General features: G+C 68.1%; 1 protein-coding gene across 10 annotated transcripts in view; it reads left to right on the top strand.

Moving 5' to 3' along the window:
* Positions 1 to 1,271: 1,271 nt before the first annotated feature.
* SH3BP2 (SH3 domain binding protein 2) overlaps positions 1,272 to 25,162 on the top strand; it is a 31,450-nt gene continuing 7,559 nt past the window's right edge. The window contains exons 1-6 of one of the 10 annotated variants that reach the window (XM_036327212.1): positions 1,272 to 1,371; positions 12,478 to 12,524; positions 20,797 to 20,936; positions 21,885 to 21,987; positions 23,838 to 23,955; positions 24,175 to 24,245. In XM_036327212.1, coding sequence (XP_036183105.1) covers positions 20,801 to 20,936; positions 21,885 to 21,987; positions 23,838 to 23,955; positions 24,175 to 24,245 — 428 coding nt within the window. In that variant the 5' untranslated portion in view covers positions 1,272 to 1,371; positions 12,478 to 12,524; positions 20,797 to 20,800. Of the gene's footprint in view, positions 1,372 to 1,726; positions 1,799 to 3,124; positions 3,398 to 12,477; positions 12,525 to 13,286; positions 13,635 to 18,352; positions 18,508 to 20,413; positions 20,542 to 20,796; positions 20,937 to 21,884; positions 21,988 to 23,074; positions 23,763 to 23,837; positions 23,956 to 24,174; positions 24,246 to 25,162 lie in introns of those variants that run through there. The other 9 variants (XM_036327262.1, XM_036327222.1, XM_036327202.1 and 6 more) reach the window with 9 other exon arrangements.

The raw sequence follows: 25,162 nt of genomic DNA on the forward strand, positions 1-25,162 counted from the left end.
CAGTAGCAAAGCAAGGGGCTGGGGGCAGGGGGAGGCAGCGGCCAGGCTCTAGCTCCAAGTCCAAACAGACTTCCCATCGCCAAGTCCTGAGCCATCCCCAGGGCCCGCCTTCGGCCCCACCCCCGTGTGTCCCCTTGGCTTGGTTCCAGCAAAAGAACACCTGGTGGGGCTCAGCCTGTGCTGGGCTGGCCTCTTCCCGCCCCCAGCCCCTTGGGCCCCTGGCCAGTGCCTGCCCTTCCCAGTTCATGGCTTCCTGGGACCTGGGACTGGGGGTCCATCCCCCACACCTCATGGGGACGAGCCTCCCTCCTCCTCACCCCCCAGGCATGGGCCCCTTTTCTGAGAGGCTCACCAGCTTGCAGGTCTTGCTCCCTCTCCCTGGAACACCTGCACTCTATCTCCACCGCTCATATCACCCACCTGGCCCCTAGGCCCCCCCAAGCCGTTTCCTCGCAGGAAGCCCCTTCCTCCTAGGCCCCGCCCTGTAAGCAGGGCTGTCTAAGTCTAAGGGGGCCCGGAATCGCCCCCCCTCCCCGTTTCCGCAGGCGGTGGGGCGCGGCCTTGTTGGCTGAGAGCCTCCCAGAGGCAAAGGGAGAGGTGGCCTGTTTGCTGGGAGCCAGATCCCTGGCCGTGGGCGTCCAGGCTGGCCCCAGCCCCAGGGCTGAGTCCCCGTTTGGAAGTGGCTGAGGTGCCGGCGCGCGTTCCACTGGGTCCCAGCAAGTCCTCGGTCAGAGGGGTTCACCGGGCCCTGCCCCAGCTGCCGAGGCCACCAGGAGGCCGCGGCGACACAGGCCGGACACGCCCAAGGACAGACAAGCTTCGTGTGTTCTCTCATCTGCATTTACTGCGCATCTACTGTGTGCTGTGCATGGCCCCCCTGGGTGGGCCAACACCCGCCTGTCCCTGGGAGCGGGGTGGGGAAAGGTGGGGGTCCCTGCACCCTGAGGCCCCGGCACCCAACCTCGGGCCTCCACGACGGCGAGCTGAGCCTGGGGGACCAGTGCGCGGGTGAGGAGTCCTCGAGGAGTCTGGGGCGGGGCGGGGCCAGGCAGGAAGGGCGGGGCCTGACAGAAGGGGCGTGTCCGGGCACAGCCGGGGCTCCAGGAGGATGGAGCTCCAGGAGGCAGGCGGGGCCCGGAGTGGGGGCGGGGCCTGGCCGGAGGGGCGGGGCCTGGCGGGGGCGTGGGCTGGAGCTCCAGGAGGCAGGCGGGGCCCGGAGCGGGGGCGGGGCCTGGCAGGAGGGGCGGGGCCTGGCGGGGGCGTGGGCTGGAGCTCCAGGAGGCAGGCGGGGCGGGCCCGCGCGCCGGGAGGCCGAGCCGGGATCCGCCGCGGGGAAGCTGAGCCCGCGGGCCGGGAGCGGAGCCTCGGCGGGTAAGGGGCGGCGGCGGGATGCGGGTGGGCGGGCGCGATCGTGGCCCCCGGGCTCGCCAGGGTCGTCAGGGCTGCCGTCCTTGCCGTAGGGCGCCGGGGGCGAGGGGGCGGGCAGCGCGGGGCCCGGTGCCGCCACTGCCTCCCCGCGGGAAGCGCGCGTTCGGGGTTGTCAGGGAGCGCCCCGGAGACCTAGGCGTGGAGGGCGGTGGTGTCGCGTCGGTCCCGCGTCCCTGTCGTCCTGACTCCGCGACCCCAGCCCCTGGGGCAGGAAGGCCTCCGCCGGGCCCCTTACACCACCCACCCGTCGCGGCCTCTGGGACTCAGGCGGGAATCTGTTCCCACCTCCTCCCGGCAGCCCGGACCTTCCTGCCCTGGCCGCTCCGCCAACGGAGAAAAGCCACCCGTCTGCGCTGATTCACACTGAAGTGTGAGTGACTGGCTGCCGTGGCTGGGAGGCCTGCCACTCCTGTTCTGGGGAACAGTGAGGTGTCGGAGAGGGTGGCGGAGTGGATGGGAGAGTTGGGGGTTGGGGACAGCGTTGCACATGTGGGTTCGGCCCCTCCCCGCGCCCCACTCTTTCCTGCTGCTCTGGGCCTTGGCTTCCTTCCCCTGGAGGAGGGGTGCTGGCAGCTGGCTCCCTCCGGGTGTGGAGAGGGCCAGGCGCTGCTGGGGGAGCTGCTGCCCAGGGGCCTCGTCCTCTCAGTGCGTGGGCTTGCTCCTCCGCGCTGGCGGTGTCTGTGCCCGCGGGTTGGCCATGCTGAGTGGCCCTGACCACTGGGTGCCGGGCGCAGGGCTGCCCTGTGGTCTTGCCCATGAGGTGTGTCACCTGGCCAGCACAAAGGGGCTCCAGAAAGGTTACCCGCCTGTGGGTGAGGATGTTCTGTGGGCCGAGGGGTGGCAAGCCCTGCAGTGGGACCAGGGTTCCAGGTTCAAGTCCAGCCTGGCACTGCCCTTGCCCCTGGTCGGCCCTGCTTTCTCTGGCCTGGACTCTGCAGGACCAGAGGAGGGGGCTGGGCTCCCCCTCCTGTGTCTCGCCCACTGTGCCCATTACCAGGACAATCCCCTGGGAGCCCCCTGGGAGCCAAGGCTTCCCTCCCGGGGGGCCAGGGGACCAGGGGATCCTCGGAGGAGTGAGGACTCTGTAAATCCCCCTCCCCCATTGCTTTTCTCTGGGTTGGGGCACACCCTGGACAGAGGGGCAGGCCAGTCCTGTCAGCCGTCGGAAAAAGGGGTGCTGACAGAGGGCCTGGCCTTTTGGGAGAGCCCCTCGGGCCTAGGAGTCAGGGAGGAGCCCGGAGGCTGGTCTGGGGGAGAGGAGGGTGGACAGCCCCCGATATGCCTTGGCCCTTCCTGTTCATAGGAACAGAGGAAAGTGGGTGCTGAGTCAGCCGCCACCCCTCCCCGCATGTGCACACGCCCGCGCACAAGCCCACAGATGGGAAGCCTGAGGGGCAGGGAGACAGAGTGTCCCGGCCGTGGCCACAGAGGCCCTGGGTTTCAGTCCGCCTGCCGCCATTTACCAGCCCGGGGACTTGCTGTCCTCCTCTGTGCAATGGGCAGTGAGCTACCTTCTACCTCAGGGGTGGTTGTGGCTGCCCAAGGGCCTGGGGTGGCCGGTCAGTGCCTGAGTCACTGGGCTGAACAGCAGGGACAGCGGGGCCACCTCTGCTGGGGGGTGGGGTGGGGGTGGGGCCGGACTGGAGAAGCCTGGACAAAGGGCAGGCTCCCAGGTCCCCTCCCACTGGCTCCCTGGACAGAGGCCTGAGTCCACCAGGAGCAGCAGATTTGGGGAGCCACCCGGTCTCCTGACTGCTGTCCTTGGAGCTGCAGGGGGACACTGAGGCCAGCGCCTGCTCCTCCCATACCGCTGGGCGCCCTGGTGCCAGGACCCAGGCCAGGCACGGACCCTGGAGTGGACAGGCCCACAGGGCAGAGGGCAAGGCCTGCTGGCGGTGCCCACAGGGAGCAGCTCAGCCTGTCTGGCCGCCCTGCCACCGTCTCCCTCAGAAGCACTTGAATAAAAGGCGTAAGTGTCTGTGCTCAGGGCACCCTCCCTACCTCCCCCTCCCCCACTCCCCGCGGGCTCTGTCTCCTCAGACTCTTTCCTGGTCGCTGTGTTTACCTGTCTGGCTCCCCTGCCCGAATGGGAGCTCAGTGCTCCGAGTGCCTATGTAGCCTGTGCCAGGGGAGGCGGGCGGTGGGGCTCTCCCAGGGAAATCTTACTGGAGCACCCAGAAGCTTCTGCAGACCTGAAGCGCCGGCAGGCAGGCTCACAGGGCAGGCTCACAGGCCGCGGGCTCACAGGCTGGGGCAGGGCCGGGCTGGCAGGGTGCCCTTTGAAGCTGGCCTCGTCTGTATCTAACTCTCACTTTTAGCTTCGAGACAAGCACAGTCTTCGCCTTGGAAGGCCTGCGGGGTGGGCAGGGCTTCGGTCAGATAATAATGGGTCGTTGTGCTGTGGCCGCTCTGGAAACTTTCCGGGTTCCATCACAGGCCCCCCTCGCCCCCTCTCCGCCCCGCCCACCACCACCCCCTACCCCGGGCTCTAGCTGCCTTGGTGGCCCCAGAAGCTGCACAGATGGGGAGACTGAGGCCCCGTCCTAAATTAGGGCAGGTCCTTTCTCTGTTCATTTCTGGAGACGGGTTGGAGCTGAGGATGAGGTCAGCCTGTGCGCCCCCAGGCCTCCTGCCATAGCGTGGATCTGGGATTGGGGTCCCAGGGAACCAGGCCCTAAGATGGGGCGGCCAGGTCAGATCTGCACCCCTTAGGAGAGCGGTGGGCAAGGATCCGGTGAGGAGCATGGCCTGTGGGACCCCAGGGAGCCCCACCAGGACACCAGCGCTCACCTCGCCTCTGAAGGTGCCTTTCCAACCTCAGCTGCTGCCTCTCCTCCTATTTGAGGCCAGAAGGGCCAGGATTGCCCCCCATGGCCGGGCAGACCGTGCTGGGCCTGGCGGGGCAGGAGGCCCGGGTGGGTGGGTTTACCGCGGTGGCCAGAGGACGGACTGGCTGTGTCTCCCGCCTCAGCATGGAGGTGCTGCGCCGTCTGGACGGAACCTCTGGGAACGCATGGCCACTGCCCGCGCTGGGTGAGCTGCACGGGAGTGACAGCCACCTGGCCTCCCTGCTGGCCCCTGGCTCCTGTCGCAGCCCGTGGTGCTGGGAGTGGACCGAGCCTGCCGCCACCCTGTGCACCACCCTGTCTCAGGACCGGCTCTGTGCTGAACCCCCACAGTCCTCCTCTCGACCTCCTGTCTTCTCTCAAACCCCATCCTGGGGGAGGTAGAGGCTGCTCTGGGACCTCGCCCCAACACTTCGCCGCCTGGGACCTAGTGCTGGCTCCTTGTCACATCAGGGAGGGGCTGGGGGTGGTGAGAGCCAGAGAGTCTGGGTAACCTGCTGGCCAGGCCCGGCCGTGGCTTCAGACCCTGCTCCTTCTGCCTCTGAGTCCCCAGCCCATCCTGGGGTCCGGGGCCCTGGAGCAGGGGCTCCCGAAAACCGGTCTCCCCATTTCTGGAGAGTGTGACCAGGAGGGTGAGGTGCTGTGGCTGGTGGCGCTGTGCCCTTTCTGGGGCAGGAAGTCGCTGGGGAAGGAAGAGGATTGAGAAAGAGGACCCCGTGCTCTGGGGAGGATCCGGGAGGGCCTGCCCAGCCAGGGTTCCCGCCAGCCGGGCACTGAGGGCCTACACGTAGATGCACCCACGCCTCATAGACGTACACCCCTCCCAGTGGGCAGCGCCCAAGGATGGTGCAGGAGGTGCCATGTGGGACCCCAGGAGGGCCTTCTGGGGGGAGGCAGTGGGCAGCAGGCGGGCGCAGGCCTGCCAGTGCACCGGCGGGCTCTGAAGGGCCAGGAGCAGCCAGAGAGGCTGGAGGTGGGTCCGGAGCACAGTGGCTGGAGGATGTGCTCCAAGCGCCCTCTGGGTCTGGAGACCCACTCCCTGCAGCCAGCTGTGGCCCAGGAGGCTGGGCAGGGCCTGCAAGAGGGCTGTGTGTGTGTGGGGGGGGGGGGGGGGGGGGGCGGGGTCAGCCGGCCAGGGCAGTCAGTGACCCCCACCAAGGGCCTCTGGGCCCAGGGGTGGGAGCTGCTGAGACGGGAACCCGCCTGGCAGTGCCCACCCTGCCCCCACCCCACCTACCACCAGGCTTCTTTGCTGGCTTCTCTGGCTGGCAGAGCTGTGACCCAGGGTCTCTTCCTGGGGAAGGGGTGTTCCTGCAGCACCCACTGAGCTGCACTTCCTCCCCCCACAGTGCAGGCTGCCCCGCCCGTGGCAGGTCCCTGGCCCTGGGGAGGCCTCCACTGGCCACAGCAGCCACCTTGTCCCTGGGAGCCTGCGAGGCCACCGGCTGGAGGAGAGCGTTTGCCCGTCTTTGGTGGCCCCGTGATGGCCCCTGGCTGAGAGCAGGGCCAGGTGGGCATCGGGCCTGGGGATCCAGTGATCTAAGACCACTGTGCCGGGGGTCGGGAGTGGGGTTGCTGGGTGCACGGGAGAGCCTGGGCCTGGGGCTCACATGGGCCTGGCTGTGGAGGCCAGGGCTCTGGCTGGAGCCGGCACCCTTTGAGGAAGGGCCCAGCTAGAGTCCCGGGGGCAGTGGGATTGCCCTCCTCTCCAGCCCAAACTGGGCTCTGCGATCCCCCAAACCGCCTGGGACCCCGAGGGCCACCGCCTGCCCTCACTAGGGCATCAGCGGGTGTCTCGGGGTGACCTGAGCTGGGCCCAAGGCAGGCAGGAGTCTGTCAGGTGGGACAGGGTGAGGTCAGGGAAGGGCACCAGCCAGGAGGGGCCTGGGCTGAGGCTGAGCAGGTGCCTTTGTGCTGCGGCTGGGCCGGCATCTGCGAGCAAGGAGGGAGGGTGGGGCTGTGGGGTGCAGGAGCCCCTGGACCACTGGCCTTGGAAAGGGGACAGTGTGCTGGGCAGATGGGGCGCCCCTCTCCCGTCTGTCAAGTGCTGGGCACAGATGCACTGGGAGGGGCAGGGGAGGCTGGGGCCTGGGGGCTGGGGCCCTTCCCACCAACCCGGGCCCAGGGCCAACCCTTCTCCTCACAGGGCAGGCGAACAATGGGGCAGTGTGAGGGCGTCTGGGACCGGGAGGTCAGCCAGGCCCACAGGGCATGCACAGGGGGGACGTGCACAGGGCGGTTCGCAAGGGGGGTGCACACGGGGGGGGCACGCACAGGGGACTGTGCACAGGGGGGTCCTCAGAGGGGGACACGCACAGGGGGGCACACACAGGGGACTGCGCACAGGGGGGTCCTCAGAGGGGGACACGCACAGGGGGGCACACACAGGGGACTGCGCACAGGGGGGTCCTCAGAGGGGGACACGCACAGGGGGGCGCGCACAGTGGGAGCGCGCACAGGAGCCAGTGGCCATGAGTCATCCTGTCCAGCGCCCAAGCCCAGGGTTCCCAGGCCGGGGAGGAACACGCTGCTCTCGGTTCCCCAGCTTCATGCTGGCTCAGCTGGCTCCTCCTTCCCCCTTCGGCCCTCTCTGCCTCTTCCCGGGTCCCCTCTCCGCTCCCTCCCTCCCTCTCGGCCTGTCTCTGCCCCTTGCCTCTGAGAGACAGAGACCCCGGGAGACCCATCCTGAGTGGCTGCTCCCCCAGACCCTGCCCGGCACCCGAGAGCTGCTCTCCAGGCCTGTGGGTGACCCGGGAGGTCTCGGGTGAGAAGACAAGGCCAGCCCCTCCGTGGGACCGCCTAAGGCCCCTTAAAGGGACTAAGGAATAAGAAGCAGCCCGAAGCAAGACAGTAAAACACAGTGCCAGCCAGTGCAACGCCCAGAGGCTAGCATTTATCGACAGTGTCGAAGGAAAAGGATGTTTCAAAGCAGCTTAAAATTCACATTAGTGATAAAAGGGGAAAAGTGGGTTAAAACTGAAGACCAAATCCTAAAAGGCTGAAGTCAGTGGGAGGAGGAGGTGGCCCTGTATGTAGCCGACCCAGCCTGACCCTGACTGTTCCGGCCCCGGGCAGGGCGGGCATCAGCCAGAACCTCTGCCCAGACGGTGGGCTCGGTCCTGGGAGCCCCAGCAGCAGGAGCCAGGGGGGGCCAGACCTCACCACACCGGTCCTGGTGCCCTGTCCTGACCCGGAGCCTGACCTGGTGGGTAAAGTGCCCAGAGCTGTACGGGCTGAGGGCGGCCGAGGTGTGGTTTGAGGGAGGCCACCTAGGCCTGAAGGAGACGAGAGCGATGAGTCATGGAACAGATGGTGGGGCAGCCAAGGCCACTGGCCACTACAGGGGTCAAGGCTGGTGACCCAGCTGGTCTGTCCCGGGATGCCCTGGACTGGCACCGCGGACAGCAGGTGTCCACGCAGTGTGTGGCGTGGCTGACCTTGGCCTCCACCCTGGGCTCCTGCGAAGCGCCGTGGGGCTGGATCGCTCTGGCTGCCTCCTCTACCCACTGCCCTACCTCAGCATGAGCTGTGTTCCCTGTCACCTCCCCCTGCTGCTGGGATCTGGGCCAAGCAGGGTGCCCTTCACCCCCAGAGACCCTGGGACCCAGCACTAGGCCAAGTGCCCGTGGGGAGTGCCGGCGGGCTGCCTCCTGTCCCCAGGGTGCTGTGACCAACAAGCCTGTATGGGAGGGCGAGGAGGGGAGGCTCAGGGTGCCGTGACTTGCACCAGGAATCCGTGCGAAGAGGAGAGGCCGGGACTGGAGGCCAGTCCTGAACAGTGCTCAGCCAGGGCAGGTGCGGGACCCATCCACACGCAGCGGCCTGGAACGGGCCTGCCTCTGTCCCCCGTGTCTGTAGGCCCGTGCCTCCTCTCACCCTGACCCCAGGCCCTTTGCACAAGCTGCTTCTGATCCAATGCTTTTCGTGTGCTCTTCCTGCTTGGCTACCTCACATGGAAGAGTCCTCCCAGCACCCTGGCTGGTGTGTCACCATGTCTGGGCGGAACAGCGTCATGAGGGAGTGAGTCAGAGGTGGCTGCCTCCCCAGCAGACGGGGAGCCCGAGCTGGAGGGAGGCCGGCTGGGATCCTGAGGGTAAGGGTGTGGGCTCGAAGGCAGGAGGCAGTGCCCTGATGCCTCCCTCGGCCCCGGTACTGGGGACTCAGGGTCGGGGGGCGGGGAGGGGGGCGATGCCGGGTGCAGGAGACAGGCCCCATGGCTCCAGCGCAGCCCCGCCCAGCCCAGCGGTGGGCGACAGCATGCTGTTCTCTGGCCTTGATTTTCTCAGCTGCCCAGTAGGGTTTGGCCACGGCTTTGTAGGAGCCCCCATGTCTGTGCGGCGTTGTTCTGCCTTGCTCTGTCCGCCAGCCTAGTGCTGTTCCCAGCCGCTCCTGGGACGGCCTGTGCTCCTGCTGGGGAAACTGAGGCCTGCGCTCTGCTTCGCTGCCAGAGCCTGTTCCAGGGTGAGCCCAGAGGCCCCTGAGGGCGCGGCCGCTGTGAGCAGTGAGCAGGGCCGGGTGGGGCTTGTGCCGTGGCTGCCTCCTCTGAGATGCAGCTGAACAGGCGGCTCTGAGCCAGGAGGGCAGCCTGGCACGCAGTGTGGCTCTGCCCAGAGCCCGTGCCCTCTGGCTGCCCCCGGGCTGGTGGGTGTCCCCCCAGGTGGGAGCACCTGAGAGTAGGCCCTGGGGCCCCCTCTGCCCCTTTCTGCCCCTCAGGGCCAGGCCTGGCAGGAAATGGGCGAGGTGGCCTGGGTCCTGGTCACATGGGCAGTGCGGCCGGGTGGCCGTGGCTGCAGCCGCTCAGCCTCAACTTCCTCATCAGGAGCGCAGAGTTCAGCCTCGGGGAGCGGGGACTGCGCGGGCCGGAGCTGACACGTTGGCACTGGCAGCCCTGCCCCTGCCCATCGGCCTGGCCCTCCATCTCGAGATGACTGCAGGCGGGGAAGTGCCGCCTTCACTCCCCCTGCCTTGGCCTCAACAGGTAGACACTCTGTCCCCAGGAGGGGCTGGTTGGTGGCAGCCTCTGCCCCTGAGTGGGCCCATCCCAGTCCCTCTGCAGCCGGGAGGCAGGCCGAAATCCAGCCCAGAGCCAGGGTGGGCCCGTGGGCAGCGAGTGTGTGGAGGGGCCGGCGTGGTGGGTGTGCGGGAGCCCAGCGGCCGGGAAGCGGGAGTGGGGCAGGCTGGATTTGGGGAGTCCTCTCTCCTTTGGTGCCTGGTCTGGCTCGAGGTCAGCTTGACTCGGACTTCAGAGAAGATGGTCTGTCCCTCTGGGCGTCCGACAGGTGCTTGCCAGGTTTCCGCCCTTGGCCCTTGGGGTCAGCAGCAGGGGCAGCCCCCCCTGCCCGGTGTGGGGCGGGGCCCTCAGGCTCAGGGAGGGAGTGTGGCCCCGGTTCCCCACCTGCTCGCGGTCTAGGCTGCGGCCTTGCTTTGTGAGCGCAGACACTGAGGCGGGAGCCCGGGGCCTGGCTGAGGTCCATTGGGGAGCAGAGCTGGGCGCCTGTCATGCAGCCAGGGCCCCCGCTGAGATGGAGAAGTGGGGTGTTTGGGTCAGATGAATGGTTTGATTAAACAAATGAGCCTCATGAACTGGACCCCATGGAGAGTAGGGGGCGTCCAGCTAGTGGGGGGCCCCATCTGTTCATGCTGCAGGGGGTGCCCAGGGCATGCTGGGTGCACTCCAGAGGGTGGACACGGGGTGGAGCTGGTGCGGGGGAGAGGCAGGTAGCCCACAGACAGACCGGACATGCTTGGGGGTCCTGAGGGGCCGCTCCTCCCAGGGGCCGGAGGGTCCTGCCCACGGGCAGCCGTGCAGGTGGTCGGCCCCAGCCCTGAGCAGCGTGGTCTGACCGCGGCCACGGAAGCAGAAAGGACTGAGCGAGCTGCCGGGGCAAATGCCTGGCCCCTCACCTCCAGGTGGCCTTCCCGACTTGGGGTAACAGCTCAGAACGGGGCCGGGTGGCCGGGAGCCCTGAGGTCCAGACGCTTGAGAGAAGGCTCTCCCTCCCTAATGAGCCTGTGAGGCCGGCGGAACCCAGTGCCAGGGGCCCCAGGGGAACCCTGCCCAATGCCCTGCCACGTGGTGTTTAGGACAGTGCCACGCAGGAGCTGTCAGACTAGGACACGGAGGCTCAGGGTGGGCCACAAGGTTAGAGGAGAATGAGCCAGGCCCGTCCCCAAGGAAGTCCGTGCTCTAACCACTGCCCCATCCTGCTCACCAAGGTTCCTGTGGGTGGGGCAGACATGGACTGAGCGCCTCTTGGGGTGGCACCCCGTGGCCCCTGCAGGGTCCGGGGCCTTGGGTGCTAAGCTGGCCCCGGGGTGGGGCAGGGAGCCTCTTTAGGCCGGGGCGGGGCCGGCCGGGGTGGGGGCGGGCAGGAACTCGGGGTGGACGGGCCCACACGTCTGCCCTCGGGAGAGTTTTCTGAAGCGACTGAGAGGTGGAGACTCATCGGTGTCACGATGAACTGAACTGTGAATCCTGACCCGCCTCTGCTGCTGTGGTTTGAGCTGGGAGAGGCGCAGGAAAGCGACACCCCAACCTGCCCCCCGACATGGCCTGAGTGGCCCTGGTGCCCAGGACAGGGACCTCAGCCTGGAGGCCCTGCCCAGACGCCCCCCTCCCCCGCACGTGCTGTCCTCCTGGTGAGGCCCCAGCGCTGTCCCAAGCTCCGCGCCCTCGGCTCCAGGAGGAGTCGCTCAGCTTGGGAACGTTCGCTGGGGCAGAGGCACCAGGCCTGGGAGGGGGAGGCCCGGGTGCTGTGGGGCCGGGGCCTCGGGGATGTGTGGGCGCAGAGCGTGAGCCCCGGAGCCCAGAGGAGAAACCCACCCCTCCCGCAGCTCGGCCTTCGTCCTCGGAAGCCCAGCCCCTCGGCGGTGGCCGCACGTGCACGCCTCCTCCTGGCCTCCGGGAGTCCCTGGGCCGCAGGAGAGGCTGGGGGGCCTGCCCCCATTCTGGTGGCCCTGAGCGGCCCCTGGTGCCTCCTGGAGCCCGGCCACCGCTGTCCTGTGGGCACAGGGCGCTGGCAGCTCCAAGGCAGCCGCCCCGGGCGCAGGTGGGCCTGGGCGCAGCCTCACTGCCAATCAGTTCTTGTTGGGGGTCAAGTGGGCGGCCAGCCACAGTTCTTTTTTTATTTTTTATTGACTTCAGAGCAGAAGGGAGAGAGAAGCATCACGATGAGAGAATCAGTGATCGGCTGCCTCCTGCACGCCCCCTACTGGGGACGGAGCCCGAAACCGGGGAATTGAACTGTGACCTGGTTTATAGGTCATCAACTCAACCACGGAGCCGCATGGGTTGGGCCAGCCACAGGCCCTCAGCCTGCCTCTGAGCAAGGTCCAGGCCCGGGCTGGTCATGGCCATGTCGGGGGTTTGACCACGTGTGTGGACATGACTCTGAACCCATTGCCCACCCGTTGGCCTGCCTCGGCCGTGGCGACGCTGGTGAGCTGGGCTGTGCCATCGACTTGGAGATTCCCGGGGGGAGGTGAGATTCTAGGTGATGAGGGAGCGTTTGTTGGGGAGGATGAGGTTTCCAGGTGGAGACCACTGTGGTCTTCGAGACAGGGCCCAGGGTGGGGAGCGGGAGCCAGACCCCACCCTCGCCGGAGCCAAGGAAGGGCTGGCCAGGGTGCGTGAGCAAGAGCGGTGGGCGCGGGCCTGCACGGCCTCGCCCGTGCCGGAGGGTGCCGGGTGAGCCAGGCCTGGCAGAGCTGCGCACACGGGGAGGCCGGGGTGCACACCAGCTGGGACCAGACGCCCACCGTTGTCAGGAAAAGGGTGGCGAGTCCTGGGGCCGAGTTTCCCACGGCTGCTGCCAGAAGTGCCACAGCCAGGGGCTTGCACAACCACCCACCTCTCCTCTGCTCTGGAGGCCAGAGGCCAAAGTCAAGTGTAAGCGGGGCCACATCGCGCCTTCGGCCTCTTCCTCCGGCCAGGCCGGCAGCCCCGCTCCCTGGGCCCGCGGCCGCATCACTCCAGTGGCTGCCTCTGTCTTCACGTGGCGTCTCCTCAGTGTTTCCCCTGCTTCCCCCAGGGATCGTGTCCCTGGGCTTAGGCCCCATCTGGCTGATCCGGGACGAGGTCCTGAAGTCCATGCCACATGCAAACCCGGCAGGTGTGGGCAGGACCAGCAGCGCCCGGCACTCACCTGGCTCTGGAGCAGGCGGGACCCTGAGCCCTGAGTGAAGCTCCCCCCCTTTTTTTCAGGCTGACCCTTGGCCCCTGCCCGGCCCTGCTGGCTCCCACCCACCCTGGTGAGTGTCCTGCGTGTGGCGTGGCAGGGTGGTCCCAGACACTTTGAGCTCTGGCCCTTGGGGTGAGGGAGGGTGGAGTGGGAGACCCCAGCGATGCTCCAGCCCCACCTGACTTCCGGCTCTGCGTCAAGGCCAGGGAGCTGCCCTCATGGCGGGCGGGTGGTGTGAATGTCCAGCGGGTGAGTGCTGCCTTGGAGCTGGGAGGGCACATGGAGAAACAGGCCCGAGAGGAAGGGTCTGGGGGGAAAGGGCCCCCCCAAGCCTGGGCCCCTCAGGGACCCCTGTTCCTCTGCTCTGGGCCGTGGCCACTCAGTCCCAGCGTCCGAAGAGCCAGCAGCGTGGTGGCCCCTGGAGGTGTGGACCGGCTCCCACACAGGCTGCGGTGGCACCGGGAGTGGGAGCTTTGGGAAGGTGGGGCCTGGCCTGGCTGAGAACCGGTGTCTTGGTCCTTTGGTGTCAAAGGGCAGAGCAGTGACCACCCCCGTGTGGCCTCGGAGGGCAGAGCTGGGCACTGGTGCTCGGGGGGCGGGGGGAGCGTGCTGGCAGATAGCGAGCTCCCCGCGGGCGGGCGGGGAGTGAGGGTGAGCACTGGCTCCGGGCAGGGGTTCTCGGGCCAAGGAGGCTGGCCTGGTGCCCTGGGACCCGCGGGCTTCGGCGGTGCTGGGAGAAGCCACGTCGAGGGGAGGCGGGGGCCTGCGGGAGCGCCTCCCAGGGGACGCAGCTGGCCCCCCGGGGCTGGAGGGCTGCGGTCTCTGACCACAGGGGCCGGAAGCCGGGCCACTCCAGCCCCGCGGGGAGCAGCGCCCGGCCAGCGCGGGTCTCAGGGGCCTCGGGGCTCCGCGGGCGGAAGGCAGGAAGTGCGGGCTGCGACCGGCTGCCCAGGGACCGGCAACAGGAAGTCCCAGAGGGGGAGCGGCCTGGAGGCCACAGGCCCCAGAGGCAGCGGCGCTGTCAGCAGGGCCCGGGCAGCGCCGGGCAGCAGGCCTCACCGCGGGGAGATGCCGGCCCCGGCCCACGGCCCCTGAGCCCCATGGCCTCCCGGGGCCCCAGGACGCCTGCCCCCCACCCGTCGCCAGGCAGGAGAGCCATGTGCTGGGTCAGTGCCTTCAGGTCAGTGGGGGGCCTGCGACCGGGCGGCGGGGGGTGGGGAGGGGGGGCGGCGGGAGGGGGGTGCCGTCAGCGCCTGTGGAGCCACTTGGGGAGGCCCGAGGGGGCCTGAGGGGAGCAGGGGAGGGGGCACTGGGCCCGGCTCTGGGCACACAGCTGGCAGCCAGCAGGGAGGCCGGGCCAGAAAGCCTGGGGGGGCTGAGCCTGCCCACAGCACACCCTCCCGGGGGCAGCCATGGTCTTTAGGACCTGTGTGTGCACACATTGGGTGTGAGTGTGAGAGCGTTGTGAGTGTGATGGTGTGAGTGTGTGAGTGTGGTGTGATGGTGTGTGTGAGTGTGTTGTGGCGTGAGTGTGAGAGTGTGAGTGTGTGGAGCATTGTGAGTTGTGCTGGTGTGAGTGTGTGTGAGTGTGTTATGGTGTGTGAGAGTGTGCATGTGTGAGAGCATGATGAGTATGGTGGGTTGAGAGAGATTGTGAGTGTGAGAGAGTGAGATTGTGAGTGTGATGGGGTGTGTGTGATGGTGTGAGAGTGAGCGTGTGTGTGAGAGCGTTGAGTGTGATGGTATGAGTGTGTAAGTGTGAGTGTGTGTCTGAGTGAGTGTGTGAGTGAGCCATGCGCCGAGGGTTCGGACGGGGTGTGGGGGCCCCTGGCTTCCAGCCGGACGCTGTGTTCGGGGCCTCCAGGTGGGGGCTTTCCTTGTGGCCTGGTTGGCACCCTCCCTCTGGCGTGGCTGCTCAACGCCTCCATCGAAGATTTTTGTTTTGATTCTTTTATGGAGAAGGATTCCGGGAAGAGGAAGGGGAAGGAGAAACCGAAAGGCAAGCACAAACGAGCGGGTGAGGCGCCAGGTCCCCCTGCAGCTGCCAGCCCTCCGCCCCTGTGCCCTGTGCCAGGCTGGGGGAGTGGCTGCTCCAGGCAGCGTGAGCGCCCCACCATTTACTGGCTGTGGGTCTTCTCTAACCCTTGGAGTCTTCATCAGTGACGTGGGGTGACGCTGGCTCATACCTCAGAGGAAATGGGGATGGTGACATGAGGTGCCCATGGCGAGGGCCCGTGCCCCTGGTGGGTCCCCAGCCTCTCCTGGCCCCAGTGTCCTAGTCTGTAAAGTGGGATTAAGGCGCCGAGCCTGAGGTGTAATGAGCTGCCAGGCTGGCCTTGGTGCTGCGCGTTGCAGGACTGGGGTGGTGGTGAGGGTTTGGCAAGGCCCACACGCCTGCCCAGGGCACAGGGCCTTGCACGGAGGCTCCTGCCAGCCTGGGCGGCTGTGGTGTAGCCGTGCGAGCCAGCGAGCAAGCGTGAGTGTGGAAGAGTGCATGTGAGTGTGCGTCTGAATGAGGTGCACCTGTGTATGTGTGTGTATGGACCAGTATGTGAACATGTGTGAGTGGGTGTTACGTGTGCATGTATATGTGTGAGTGGGTGTTATTGAGAATGCGTGTGCGCCCTGGGGTGAGTGTGAATGTATAAGTGCACGTGTGCGATGAGGCAGTGTGCGTGGGTGTGAGTGTGTGAATGTGTGTTGGGGACCTATGGCTCCCACACACTGGCCAGCCCGTCACCACTGACAGGAACTCCCTGACACTGTGGTCACACGCGCGCCAGTCCCTCACCATGTTGGGGGCATGTCTGCAGGTCCTGCAGGAGCCCAGCCCTCCGGGGACCCCACTTCACTCTCAGGCACGGCTCACACCGTGCACACCCACGCACGCACACGCGCACACACAGGACCTCCCGTGGAGCGCACTGTCCATGGCCCGCGGCCATGTGGACCGCAGCGCCCAGCTCCCAGGCGGCCTGCGCACAGCCCCCACCAGCCTGACTTCCTGGAACTCGCTGTGGCTGTGACGGAGGGCCTCCGCCGCCTGCTGTCCCCACCCCTGCACCTCGACCTCGGGTCCCCGAGACCAATCTCAGCTTTGAGGGGGGCGTGAGCCCAGGAGCAGGGCCCGAGAGTGCCCGGTGCCCAGGTGCCTCTCCCAGGGCGCACACCTGCAGACGCCCAGCGGCACCACCTGGCCACCCACCCCGACCTGCGCCTCTCGAGAGCCCTGTCCAGGCGGCCGCTCGAGCTGCGGGAACACAGCGCCCTGCACCACAAGCTGGGCAGCTGCCAGCTCACGGGGTGGCCTGGGGCACCAGTGGGGTGTCTCCCCTAGAGAAGGGGACTGAGGTTTCCTATGGAGGCCCCGGGGGTGAATGGAGTTTAACTGTCAGGTCACTGGGGCTGGGGGGAAGCCACGGGCCATGAGAGAGGCAGCTCGGGGGGCAAGGCCACCAGGACGATGGGTGACCCTGGGGCCTCCCCTCCACTTTCTCGGGCTCCGATGGGGTCTGAGTTGGGCTGAAAGTCCCCCCAAAGCTGTATGGTCACTATGGCCACCATGGCCTGCCGTCACCCTCACTCTCAGCCACCACTTCCCCCGTTCACTCCAGCCTGGCCTGGCACCGGCTTTCCGGTCAGCTGCCCGCCAGCCCAGCTCACCCGCGGGTGCAGGGCAGGGCCGGTGGCGGCCAGAGGGTGTGTGGTGTCAGGATGGGCTTCCCTTTGGACAGTCCGTCCTTGGGAGAGGGGCTGCAGATGTTGGCATCTGCCCTGAAGCAGGGACACCCCTGGGTGTGTGTGAAGATGGACATAGCCTGGCCCTGTCACGACCCACCCTGCCCACCCAAGGCCAGTCAGTGGCCACCTGGCGCCCTCAGCATGCCCAGGAAGGGACGGTGGCCAGTGAGAATGGAGGACTCCCCCCAACTCCTCCCAGATGGGGAGCAGGAGCGAGGGCGCCATCTGTCCTCACAGCAGCTGCCCGTCCCCTTACAGGCCGGGAGGGTGCGACACACCCGGCTGGGGCTCTGTTTGGGGTTCCTGCGCCTCCCACACAACTGCATCCCCACACCCGCCAGGTGGACACCCTCCGCCTCCTCTGGGGCTCCCCGGGTGCCCCTGTGCCGGGCCTGAGCTGGTGAGGACGGGGTGGACAGTGACGCCCGAGTGGTCAGTGTTGGGAGGGGCCGTGCAGCCCCGTGGAGGGACACAGGACCCCGCAGAGGTCAGGGAAGGCTGCCTGAGGAGGGCGCTGGACCTTAGCTCGTTTTTTGGGTTGTTCGCGTGCTACTGTCTAGAAATACGACGGATTTTTGTGTGTTGGTTTTGTAGCCCCCCCCCCGCCCCCCGCTGAGCCCGTTTTAGTTCTCCTCGTTTCCAGCGGCTCGGGGTTTTGTACACCCAACAGCTGGGCTGTGACGCTTCCCTTCCTCCTCTCCGTCGGGATGTGCTCCACTGTTCTTGCCTAATGGAGCCGGCTAGGCTGCCGCTAGAGCCTCCAGGGCCAGGTTAGCGGGCGGCAAGGAGGGCAGTCCCTGCCTGTCCCTGCCTGTCCCTGCCTGTCCCTGCCTGTCCCTGCCTTAGGGCAGAGCCTTAGGGCAGAGCCTTAGGGCAGAGCCTTAGGGCAGAGCCTGCGCGGGTGCCTGCGCGGCTGAGTGGGGGTGGCGGGTGCTCCCGGGCCTGGCCGCCTGGAGGAAGCTCCCTCCTGGTCCGAGTTGGTGGAGTGGTGTGCTCATCCTGAAAGGGTTGTCCAAGTTCCTCAAACGCTTTGTTTCCTGAGACGATCAGGTGGCTTTCGTCCTTTGTTCGATCGATCCGATTGATCCGACCTGTCACCCTCACTGACTGTGAGACCGCCTCCGCCCTCCCTCCTGGGGGCCGCTTGGCGGCAGAGCCCCGGCTGGCGTTGGGGGACTTCTGTGTCCACGCCCGCGGAGCATGGTCTGCAGGTTCCGCTCCCGGTGGTGCATCTCAGCTTGGTGTCGGGGTACTGCTGGCTCCGAAAACGAGCCCCCCTCTTCTGTTTGCCAGTTTGGGGGGGATCGGAGCTTATTTGAGCCGGTGGCGCTCCAGGCAGCGGGAACTGGCGGAGGCCCGGAGGAGGCCGGAGGGCTTGGCAGCAGGAGCCGTGGGCCGGGCTGGACAGGCCACCGCGGGGTGGAGCGGGGTTGGGGTGGGGGAAGTGAGGGGGGGAAGCCGTGGGAAAGGCCCCCCGGCGGGACCCGCGAGGGCAGGTGGGCTTGGGGAGGCCCAGGAGGTTCCGAACAGGGCAGCGAAGGGACGGGTGTGCGCCCGCCGGGTGGTGCGGTGCCTGGCAGGGCGGTGCGGGGAGCGGTGCGGGGGGGGGGGGGGGGGGGGCGAGGGGGGGCGGGGCAGGGGAGGCGGGGAAGGGGCGGGGCGGGGGGGGCGGGGGGGCTGTGCGGAGGGGAGGCGGGGAAGGGGCGGTGCGGGGGGGGCGGGGTGGCGGTGCGGGGGGGCGAGGGGGCGGTGCGGGGGGGCGGTGCGGGGGGGCGAGGGGGGCGGTGCGGGGGGGCGGTGCGGGGGGGGGCGGGGGGGCTGTGCGGAGGGGAGGCGGGGAAGGGGCGGTGCGGGGGGGGCGGGGGGGGCGGTGCGGGGGGGGCGGGGGGGGCGGTGCGGAGGGGAGGCGGGGAAGGGGCGGTGCGGGGGGGCGGGGGGGCGGTGCGGGGGGGAGGCGGGGGGGCGGTGCGGGGGGGGCGAGGGGGCGGTGCGGGGGGGAGGCGGGGAAGGGGCGGGGCGGGGTGGCGGTGCGGGGGGGGCGGGGGGGCGGGGGGGGCGGGGGGGCGGGGGGGGGGGGGGGGAGGCGGGTCCCCACCTGCCCGAGAGCTCTCCCTCCCCGCGGGGCGGAGCCGGCGGCGCGGGGCGGGACGTGGCAGCATGGCGGGTGCGGGTCTCCGGCGGCGGGGCTGGGGTCCGCGGGAGCCGAGAGCCTGGGGCGAGGCGGCGGGGAAGCCCAGCCCGGGGCCGTGTCGGTGCGCGCGGGGTCGGGGGTCCGCCCCCCGGAAGCCGGCCGTGCCCGCCGCGTGGACGCCGTGAGTACCCAGCCCGCCCGGCCAGGCTTCCTGCGAGAACAAAGGCGGGCGGGGGGCGCGGGGCGCGGGGCGCGGGCACCTCTCCCACCCGCGGGGCTGGTCCCGGCCTGGGGCGCGGAGGGCGGTGCCCGCCTTTGTTCGCAGCCTCGGCTGTTGGGTCCGGGCCGCAGGGATTGGCTTCGGGTGCGAGGCAGCCGCCGGCCGGGGTGGGCGATCGAGGCCGCGGGGCAGCCCGGGCGGCGCGGGGAGCCCCCACCCGGGCGCTGCTCCTCGTGGGCGCAGAGGCTTTGTTTTGGGGGGCGGGGCTGAGGTGGGGAAGGCCCCGCAGCTGCCCCTCTGCTGAGCACACGCCTCCTCCAGCCGCACGGGGCCCGGGGCGGGGGGTGTGGGGGTGTGGGCGGGGTGGGGGGCGAGGGGTGTGGGGGGCGGGACGTGGTGCCCGCGGCAGAGGACCGGGTCTGGGACCTGAAGGAGCGGCAGGAGCCGCGTGGGAGGGGAGCTGAGCCAGAGTGAGGACAGCCTGCGGCCGGGAGCCTGGACACTGGCGGCGCCGGCCTGACCCCGACGGGAACAGGGGCGGGAACAGGGGCCGGGGCGCCCAGCCGGGTGGGAAGCCTGTTCCCGCGGGGCCACGGGACAGTTATAACAGCCCTGTGGGCCGTGCAGTCACCACTACAAACCAGCCTGCGTGTCCTCAGGGACTTCCGTGGCCCTGAGCTGTCCCCTCTTGCGGGGACCTTAGGGGAGGTCTCACGGAGGGGCTGCTGGAACACCATCAGCCCTGCAGGGGTGCTCTTTCTAGGCCAGGGGTCCTCAAACTTTTTAAACAGGGGCCACTTCACTGTCCCTCAGACCGTCGGAGGGCCGGACTATAGTTTAAAAAAAAACTATGAACAAATTCCTATGCACACAGCAGCCCCCAAAACACCCAGCGGGCAGGATGGGCCGTAGTTTGAGGACCCCTGTTCTAGGTCATGGTCCCCTCTAATTGGTCGGCTCCAGGACAGGGTCATTACTCAACGCCACTGGTCCTGAGGCAGCCACGGTGTCACTTGTCTGGTTTTGCTGCTTTCCTGGGCCTGGAGCTGACTTACACGGAGGCCCAGATGTTATCTTGAGGGAGGGAAAGGTCAGGGGTTCACAGCCTGACCAGTGGTCAGCTAGGGGAGGAAAGGCTACCCTGGGGCGAGGGTCTGTTTTCCCAGTTCTGCCCCCTGCTAGGCATCTGGGCTTTCCGCCCTGGTGCGCGTCTGTACCTGGCCCATCGTCCTCCTCTGCTCATGTCTCTTTATAACACCTGGGACCATGTACTGTATGGTCCCTGCGGGAGGGAGGGTGTGCTGTGTGCCAAGCTGCGTCTGCGCTGTCCTCCCATTTCACAGCCCCAGCAACTGAGGCTTAAGGATCCCCTGGAAGGCCGAGCCAGGGCAGGAACCTGGGTTGCCTGACCCAGGAGCTGGAGGGCTGGTAGCTACCTGCTTTTCTGCTTCTTGGTCAGGGCCCGAAGGAAAGGATGGGCAGTCCCTGGCCGGGTAGCTCAGTTGGTTAGAGTGTGGTCCTGATATGCCGAGGTTGTGGGTTAGATCCCTGGTCAGGGCATTTACAAGAATCAAATAATGAATGAATGCATAAGTAAGTAGAACAACAAATGGATATTTCTTTCTCTCTCTCTCCCCCCTTCCTCTCTTTCTAAAATCAATAATAAAACAAAAATAATAAGAAAAAAAGAAAGGGATAGACAGAAGCCAGCTAAGGGCAGGTAGGAGTGGAGGGTGGGGCATCTGAGCCATGTCCCTCCCTGCTGAAGGTCGGAGCTGGTGTAGAGGGTGCCCAGGGCCTGCCCCAGCCCCGAACCTCTTTAACTCCCTCCTTCAGGCTATGACTCAACACCTCCTCCTGGGAGCCCTCCCTGAATCTCCTGTCACCTGGGACTTATCCTTGGGTGGTTATGGCCTGAGGCCTGACTTTCCTGGGCTGGTGGTTTCCTGAATTCCTTCTGCTGTCCTCAGCCTCCAGGGGCCTTGAGCTCAGCAGGTGAGAGCTGAGTGAACCAGTGACGATGAAAGAGCACCCTTCGCTCTCAGGGTCCCTGGGTGCCCGGTATGTGGCCAGAAGGACCAGGGGCTGACCAAGCGGCCCAGGCGCCTTGTCTCCGGGGTCCCCCCTGGAAGCCTGGGCCTTCAGAAGGCAGCCTTCTCACCCTCCTGCCCTGAGCCTTCACGCGGCCTCAGGACCTTGGTGCCCCCGCTGCCCCCACCCCTGGCTGAGACATCTCTGCTGTCATTGCAGCTTCATGGCGGCCGAGGAGATGCACTGGCCTGTCCCCATGAAGGCCATCGGCGCCCAGAACCTGCTGACCATGCCCGGGGGCGTGGCCAAGGCCGGCTACCTGCACAAGAAGGGCGGCACCCAGCTGCAGCTGCTCAAATGTGAGTCCCTGTGGGGGGAGCGTGGTGGGGGGGCGCGGGGACAGAGCTGAGCCTCCGGTTCCTTCTGTGGGGGCCGCCAGGGTTCCCCTCCCTCCCTGAGGTGGCCGCTGGCAGGACTGGGAGGGGCGTAGGTGGTGCCGAGCTAGGGTCCTTGGTGACGGTGCCGACCAGCTGGTCAGGCTGAGCCCTCCCCTGTCCGGTGGGTGTTCCGGGAGTTGGTTGGTCACCGTGGTTTGAAATGACCGCACGTGCCAAGCCGAGACTCTCGAGCTGCATGAAAGTGGGGGCTGGGCCCTGGGACCGCAGCTGGGACAGGAGAGATGCCACTTGTCAAGGCGCTGAGGGCCCAGAGCGCCCGGGCCTGCCCATCCCTCCGAGTGCTGCCTGGCTGTGGTGCCCCAGGCTGGGCACCCGCTGGCCTGCTGTCTTTGGACAGGGTGCCTGCGAGGGCGCGCTGCCACTGACCTCCCGGGCCGGTGGGGCTGCTTGGGATGGGGCAGCGGAGAGCTGGGTTTCAGCGGGACTGACTGCTCAGCCTGGGGTCGGAGCCACACTCAGGGCTTCTGTGCCTCCTCCTCTTTGCCCCTCCCCCGCTGTGCCAGCCTGGGCTGGAGGGAACCTTCTGGCAGCCCGCAGCACCCAGCAAGGCGGCTGGGCCTCCCCAGGCCTCTGGCCCTGCTCTGCCCGTCCTGGAGCCAGCCTCACAGCCCTTGTCTGCACAGCCAGTGCCCACACCTGCCCTGCCCAGGCCGGCCATCATGCCCACGACTGTGTCCCCGGTTGACCCCATTCTGGACTCCTGGGGAGGGGCCCGCATGCCAGCCCAGCTCCTTGCCCTTCCATTCCGTGGGTTCAAAGCCTGGTCCAATCGCCCATGGCCCCTGGGGAGGGTCCCCAGAGTGGGGTCTGCCCAGTGGCCCCCAGCTCACCCGCACCTGCTGCCCACAGGGCCCCTGCGCTTTGTCATCATCCACAAGCGATGCATCTACTACTTCAAGAGCAGCACCTCCGCCTCCCCGCAGGGCGCCTTCTCCCTCAGCGGCTACAACCGGTGAGCGCCCGCCTGCTGCGGCCCTACCCCCAACCCGCTCCCCTGCCCTTCCCCTCCACCTGCTCCCCAACCCAGCTCCCCTGGCCCTGCCCCCCACCTGCTCCCCAACCCAGCTCCTCTGCCCCTGCCCCCCACCTGCTCCCCCAACCCAGCTCCCCTGCCCCTGCCCCCCACCTGACCCCCAACCCAGCTCCCCTACCCCTGCCCCCCACCTGCCCCCCAACCCAGCTCCCCTGCCCTTCCCCTCCACCTGCTCCCCCAACCCAGCTCCCCTGCCCCTGCCCCCCACCTGACCCCCAACCCAGCTCCCCTACCCCTGCCCCCCACCTGCCCCCAACCCAGCTCCCCTGCCCTTCCCCTCCACCTGCTCCCCAACCCGCTCCCCTGCCCTTCCCCTCCACCTGCTCCCCAACCCGCTCCCCTGCCCTTCCCCTCCACCTGCTCCCCAACCCGCTCCCCTGCCCTTGCCCCCCCTGCTCCCCCAACCCAGCTCCCCACTGACCCTGCTCCCCCCAACTCAGCTCCCCCTACCCCTGCCCCCCACCTGCTCCCCCAACCCAGCTCCCCTGCCCTTGCCCCCCCACCTGCTCCCCCAACCCGCTCCCCTGCCCTTGCCCCCCACCTGCTCCCCCAACCCAGCTCCCCCGCCTTTGCCCCCCCCGACCTGCTCCCCCCTGATCTGCTCCCCCGTGCCCCTGCTCCCCCTGACTTGGCTTCCCCCAACCCCTGCCCCCCCACCTGCTCCCCCCGACCTGCTCCCCCAACTCAGCTCCCCGTACTCCTGCCCTCCTACCTGCTCCCCCCGACCTGCTCCCCCCGACCCTGCTCCCCCCAACTCAGCTCCCCCTGCCCCTGCTCCCCCACCTGCTCCCCCCTGACCTGCTCCCCCCTGACCTGCTCCCCCGTGCCCCTGCTCCCCCTGACTGGGTTTCCTCCTGACCCTGCTCCCACCTGACCTGCTCCCCACTGACCCTGCTCCCCCAGCCCCACAACAGAACTCTGGCTGGTGACATGCTGTAGTGTGCAGCCCGGGCCCGTGGGTGGGACGGGACATGGTATAGTGTGCAGCCCGGGACATGGGTGGGACGGGACATGGTATAGTGTGCAGCCCGGGCCCGTGGGTGGGACGGGACATGGTATAGTGTGCAGCCCGGGCCCATGGGGGGGACGGGACATGGTATAGTGTGCAGCCCGGGCCCGTGGGAGGGACGGGACATGGTATAGTGTGCAGCCCGGGCCCGTGGGTGGGACGGGACATGGTATAGTGTGCAGCCCGGGCCCGTGGGGGGGACGGGACATCCTGTAGTGTGCAACCCATTAGTGTCATCCGGATCCACCCCATGGCTTCAGGGCCTGCATGGCAGGGTGAAGTGGGCACCAGGGCCCTGCACCATGGCATCAGTCTGTGCCCATTGCCCATGCCTGGCAGACCCCGGTCTGGGGACCCTCCCCAGAGGCCATGGGCGATGGGAGCAGTGTCAGCGGGGAAGGGCCTGCCCCTGCCTGAGGAACCGCGAGGCCCATGGTTTCACTGGGGGGACGGAGACCTCGGGCAGCGACTCACCCCGGCTCACACCCAGCCACAGCCTCACGGGGAGCCTTGCCCCAGCGCCAGCCCAGCCGCACGTGGGCTGGAGCGCTGCCGCAGCGGGGGCGCCAGGGCCCGGTGGCCGCTCTGGGGTCGCCTGGGTAGGGACGCTTTCTTCTCCAGACTCACTTCTGCCTGGAGCCGCTAGCCTTCGCCCGACCATGCACATCTGTCCGCTGGAGCCGGTGTGGGTGCCAGACCCGTCCCGGGCAGGGCCACCCCGTGGGCTTGGACAGGGGGTGACCACTGGCTGTGCCCTCAGGGTGATGCGGGCAGCCGAGGAGACCACGTCCAACAACGTCTTCCCCTTCAAGATCATCCACATCAGCAAGAAGCACCGCACCTGGTTCTTCTCCGCTTCCTCTGAGGACGAGCGCAAGGTGACAGGCCTGGGGCGGGATTAGCCATGGGCAGCTGCAGGGGCCGCCCTTAGTGCCCGTCCTCACACCCAGCGACCGGCACCGCATGCCCAGGACCTGCCCTCAGGAGGAGCCCTGCATGGGCGGAGGGGCCTCCCGACCTTGGTGGGCACAGCAGGGCCTGAGGGAGGAGGCCGTGCCCTGGGCAGCACATGCCCACTGGGCCCCGCTGCCCCACAGAGCTGGATGGCCTTGCTGCGCCGGGAGATCGGACACCTCCACGAGAAGAAGGACCTGCCGCTGGACGCCAGGTGCGCTCGGCTCCACCCCGTGCCCACGCCCCGTCCCCACGTCTGTAATCCTGTGAGCGCATGCGTGTGTGCCCTGTTGGTAGTTCCTCCTTGGGGGTCACATGCTTTCAGCTGCCCACTGGAGGCCCGGCATTGGCAGCAGCCAGAGCTTTGGGTGCTGCCCCTCTGTGTCCGTCCGGCCGGCTCCGGACGGAGTCCCTGGGATACCACTCAGCCCACGTGGGTCTCGGCGACCTCACTGAGGCGGCCAGCAGCAGGAGCTCTTGGGCAGAAGAGAGCCCTCCGTCTTTTCATAGATGAGGCCACTGGGGCCCAGAGGAAGCCCGGCACCCCCAGGGCCACCCTGCAGGTCCCTGCCTGCCCTGGAGCTCCAGCCCTCAGCTCCAGCCTGGTCCTGCGGTAGGCCCGGTGCCCTGCAGTAGGTGCCCTGCGGTAGGCTTGATGCCCTGTGGTAGGTGCCCTGCAATAGGCACGGTGCCCTGTGGTAGGTGCCTGTGGTAGGCTTGGTGCCCTGTGGTAGGTGCCCTGCGGTAGGCCCGGTGCCCTGCGGTAGGTGCCCTGTGGTAGGTGCCCTGTGGTAGGTGCCCTGCGGTAGGCCCGGTGCCCTGTGGTAGGTGCCCTGTGGTAGGTGCCCTGCGGTAGGTGCCCTGCGGTAGGTGCCCTGCGGTAGGCCCGGTGCCTTGTGGTAGGCCCGGTGCCCTGCGGTAGGCCCGGTGCCTTGTGGTAGGCCCGGTCCCTGCGGTAGGCCCAGTGCCCTGCGGTAGGTGCCCTGCGGTAGGCCAGCCTAGAGACCACAGCCTCCAGGGCGGGAGCAGGGGGGTCGGTGCCCTGAGGTGGGGCAGCCTCTGGCCATTCGGGGCCACACTTGTGGCAGAAACCATGGGGCGGGGGAGGCACCACAGCCTCGTCTCCATGCT

This window comes from Myotis myotis, unplaced genomic scaffold (genome assembly GCF_014108235.1).
Source record: "Myotis myotis isolate mMyoMyo1 unplaced genomic scaffold, mMyoMyo1.p scaffold_m19_p_1, whole genome shotgun sequence".
Classification (NCBI taxonomy): domain Eukaryota; kingdom Metazoa; phylum Chordata; class Mammalia; order Chiroptera; family Vespertilionidae; genus Myotis; species Myotis myotis.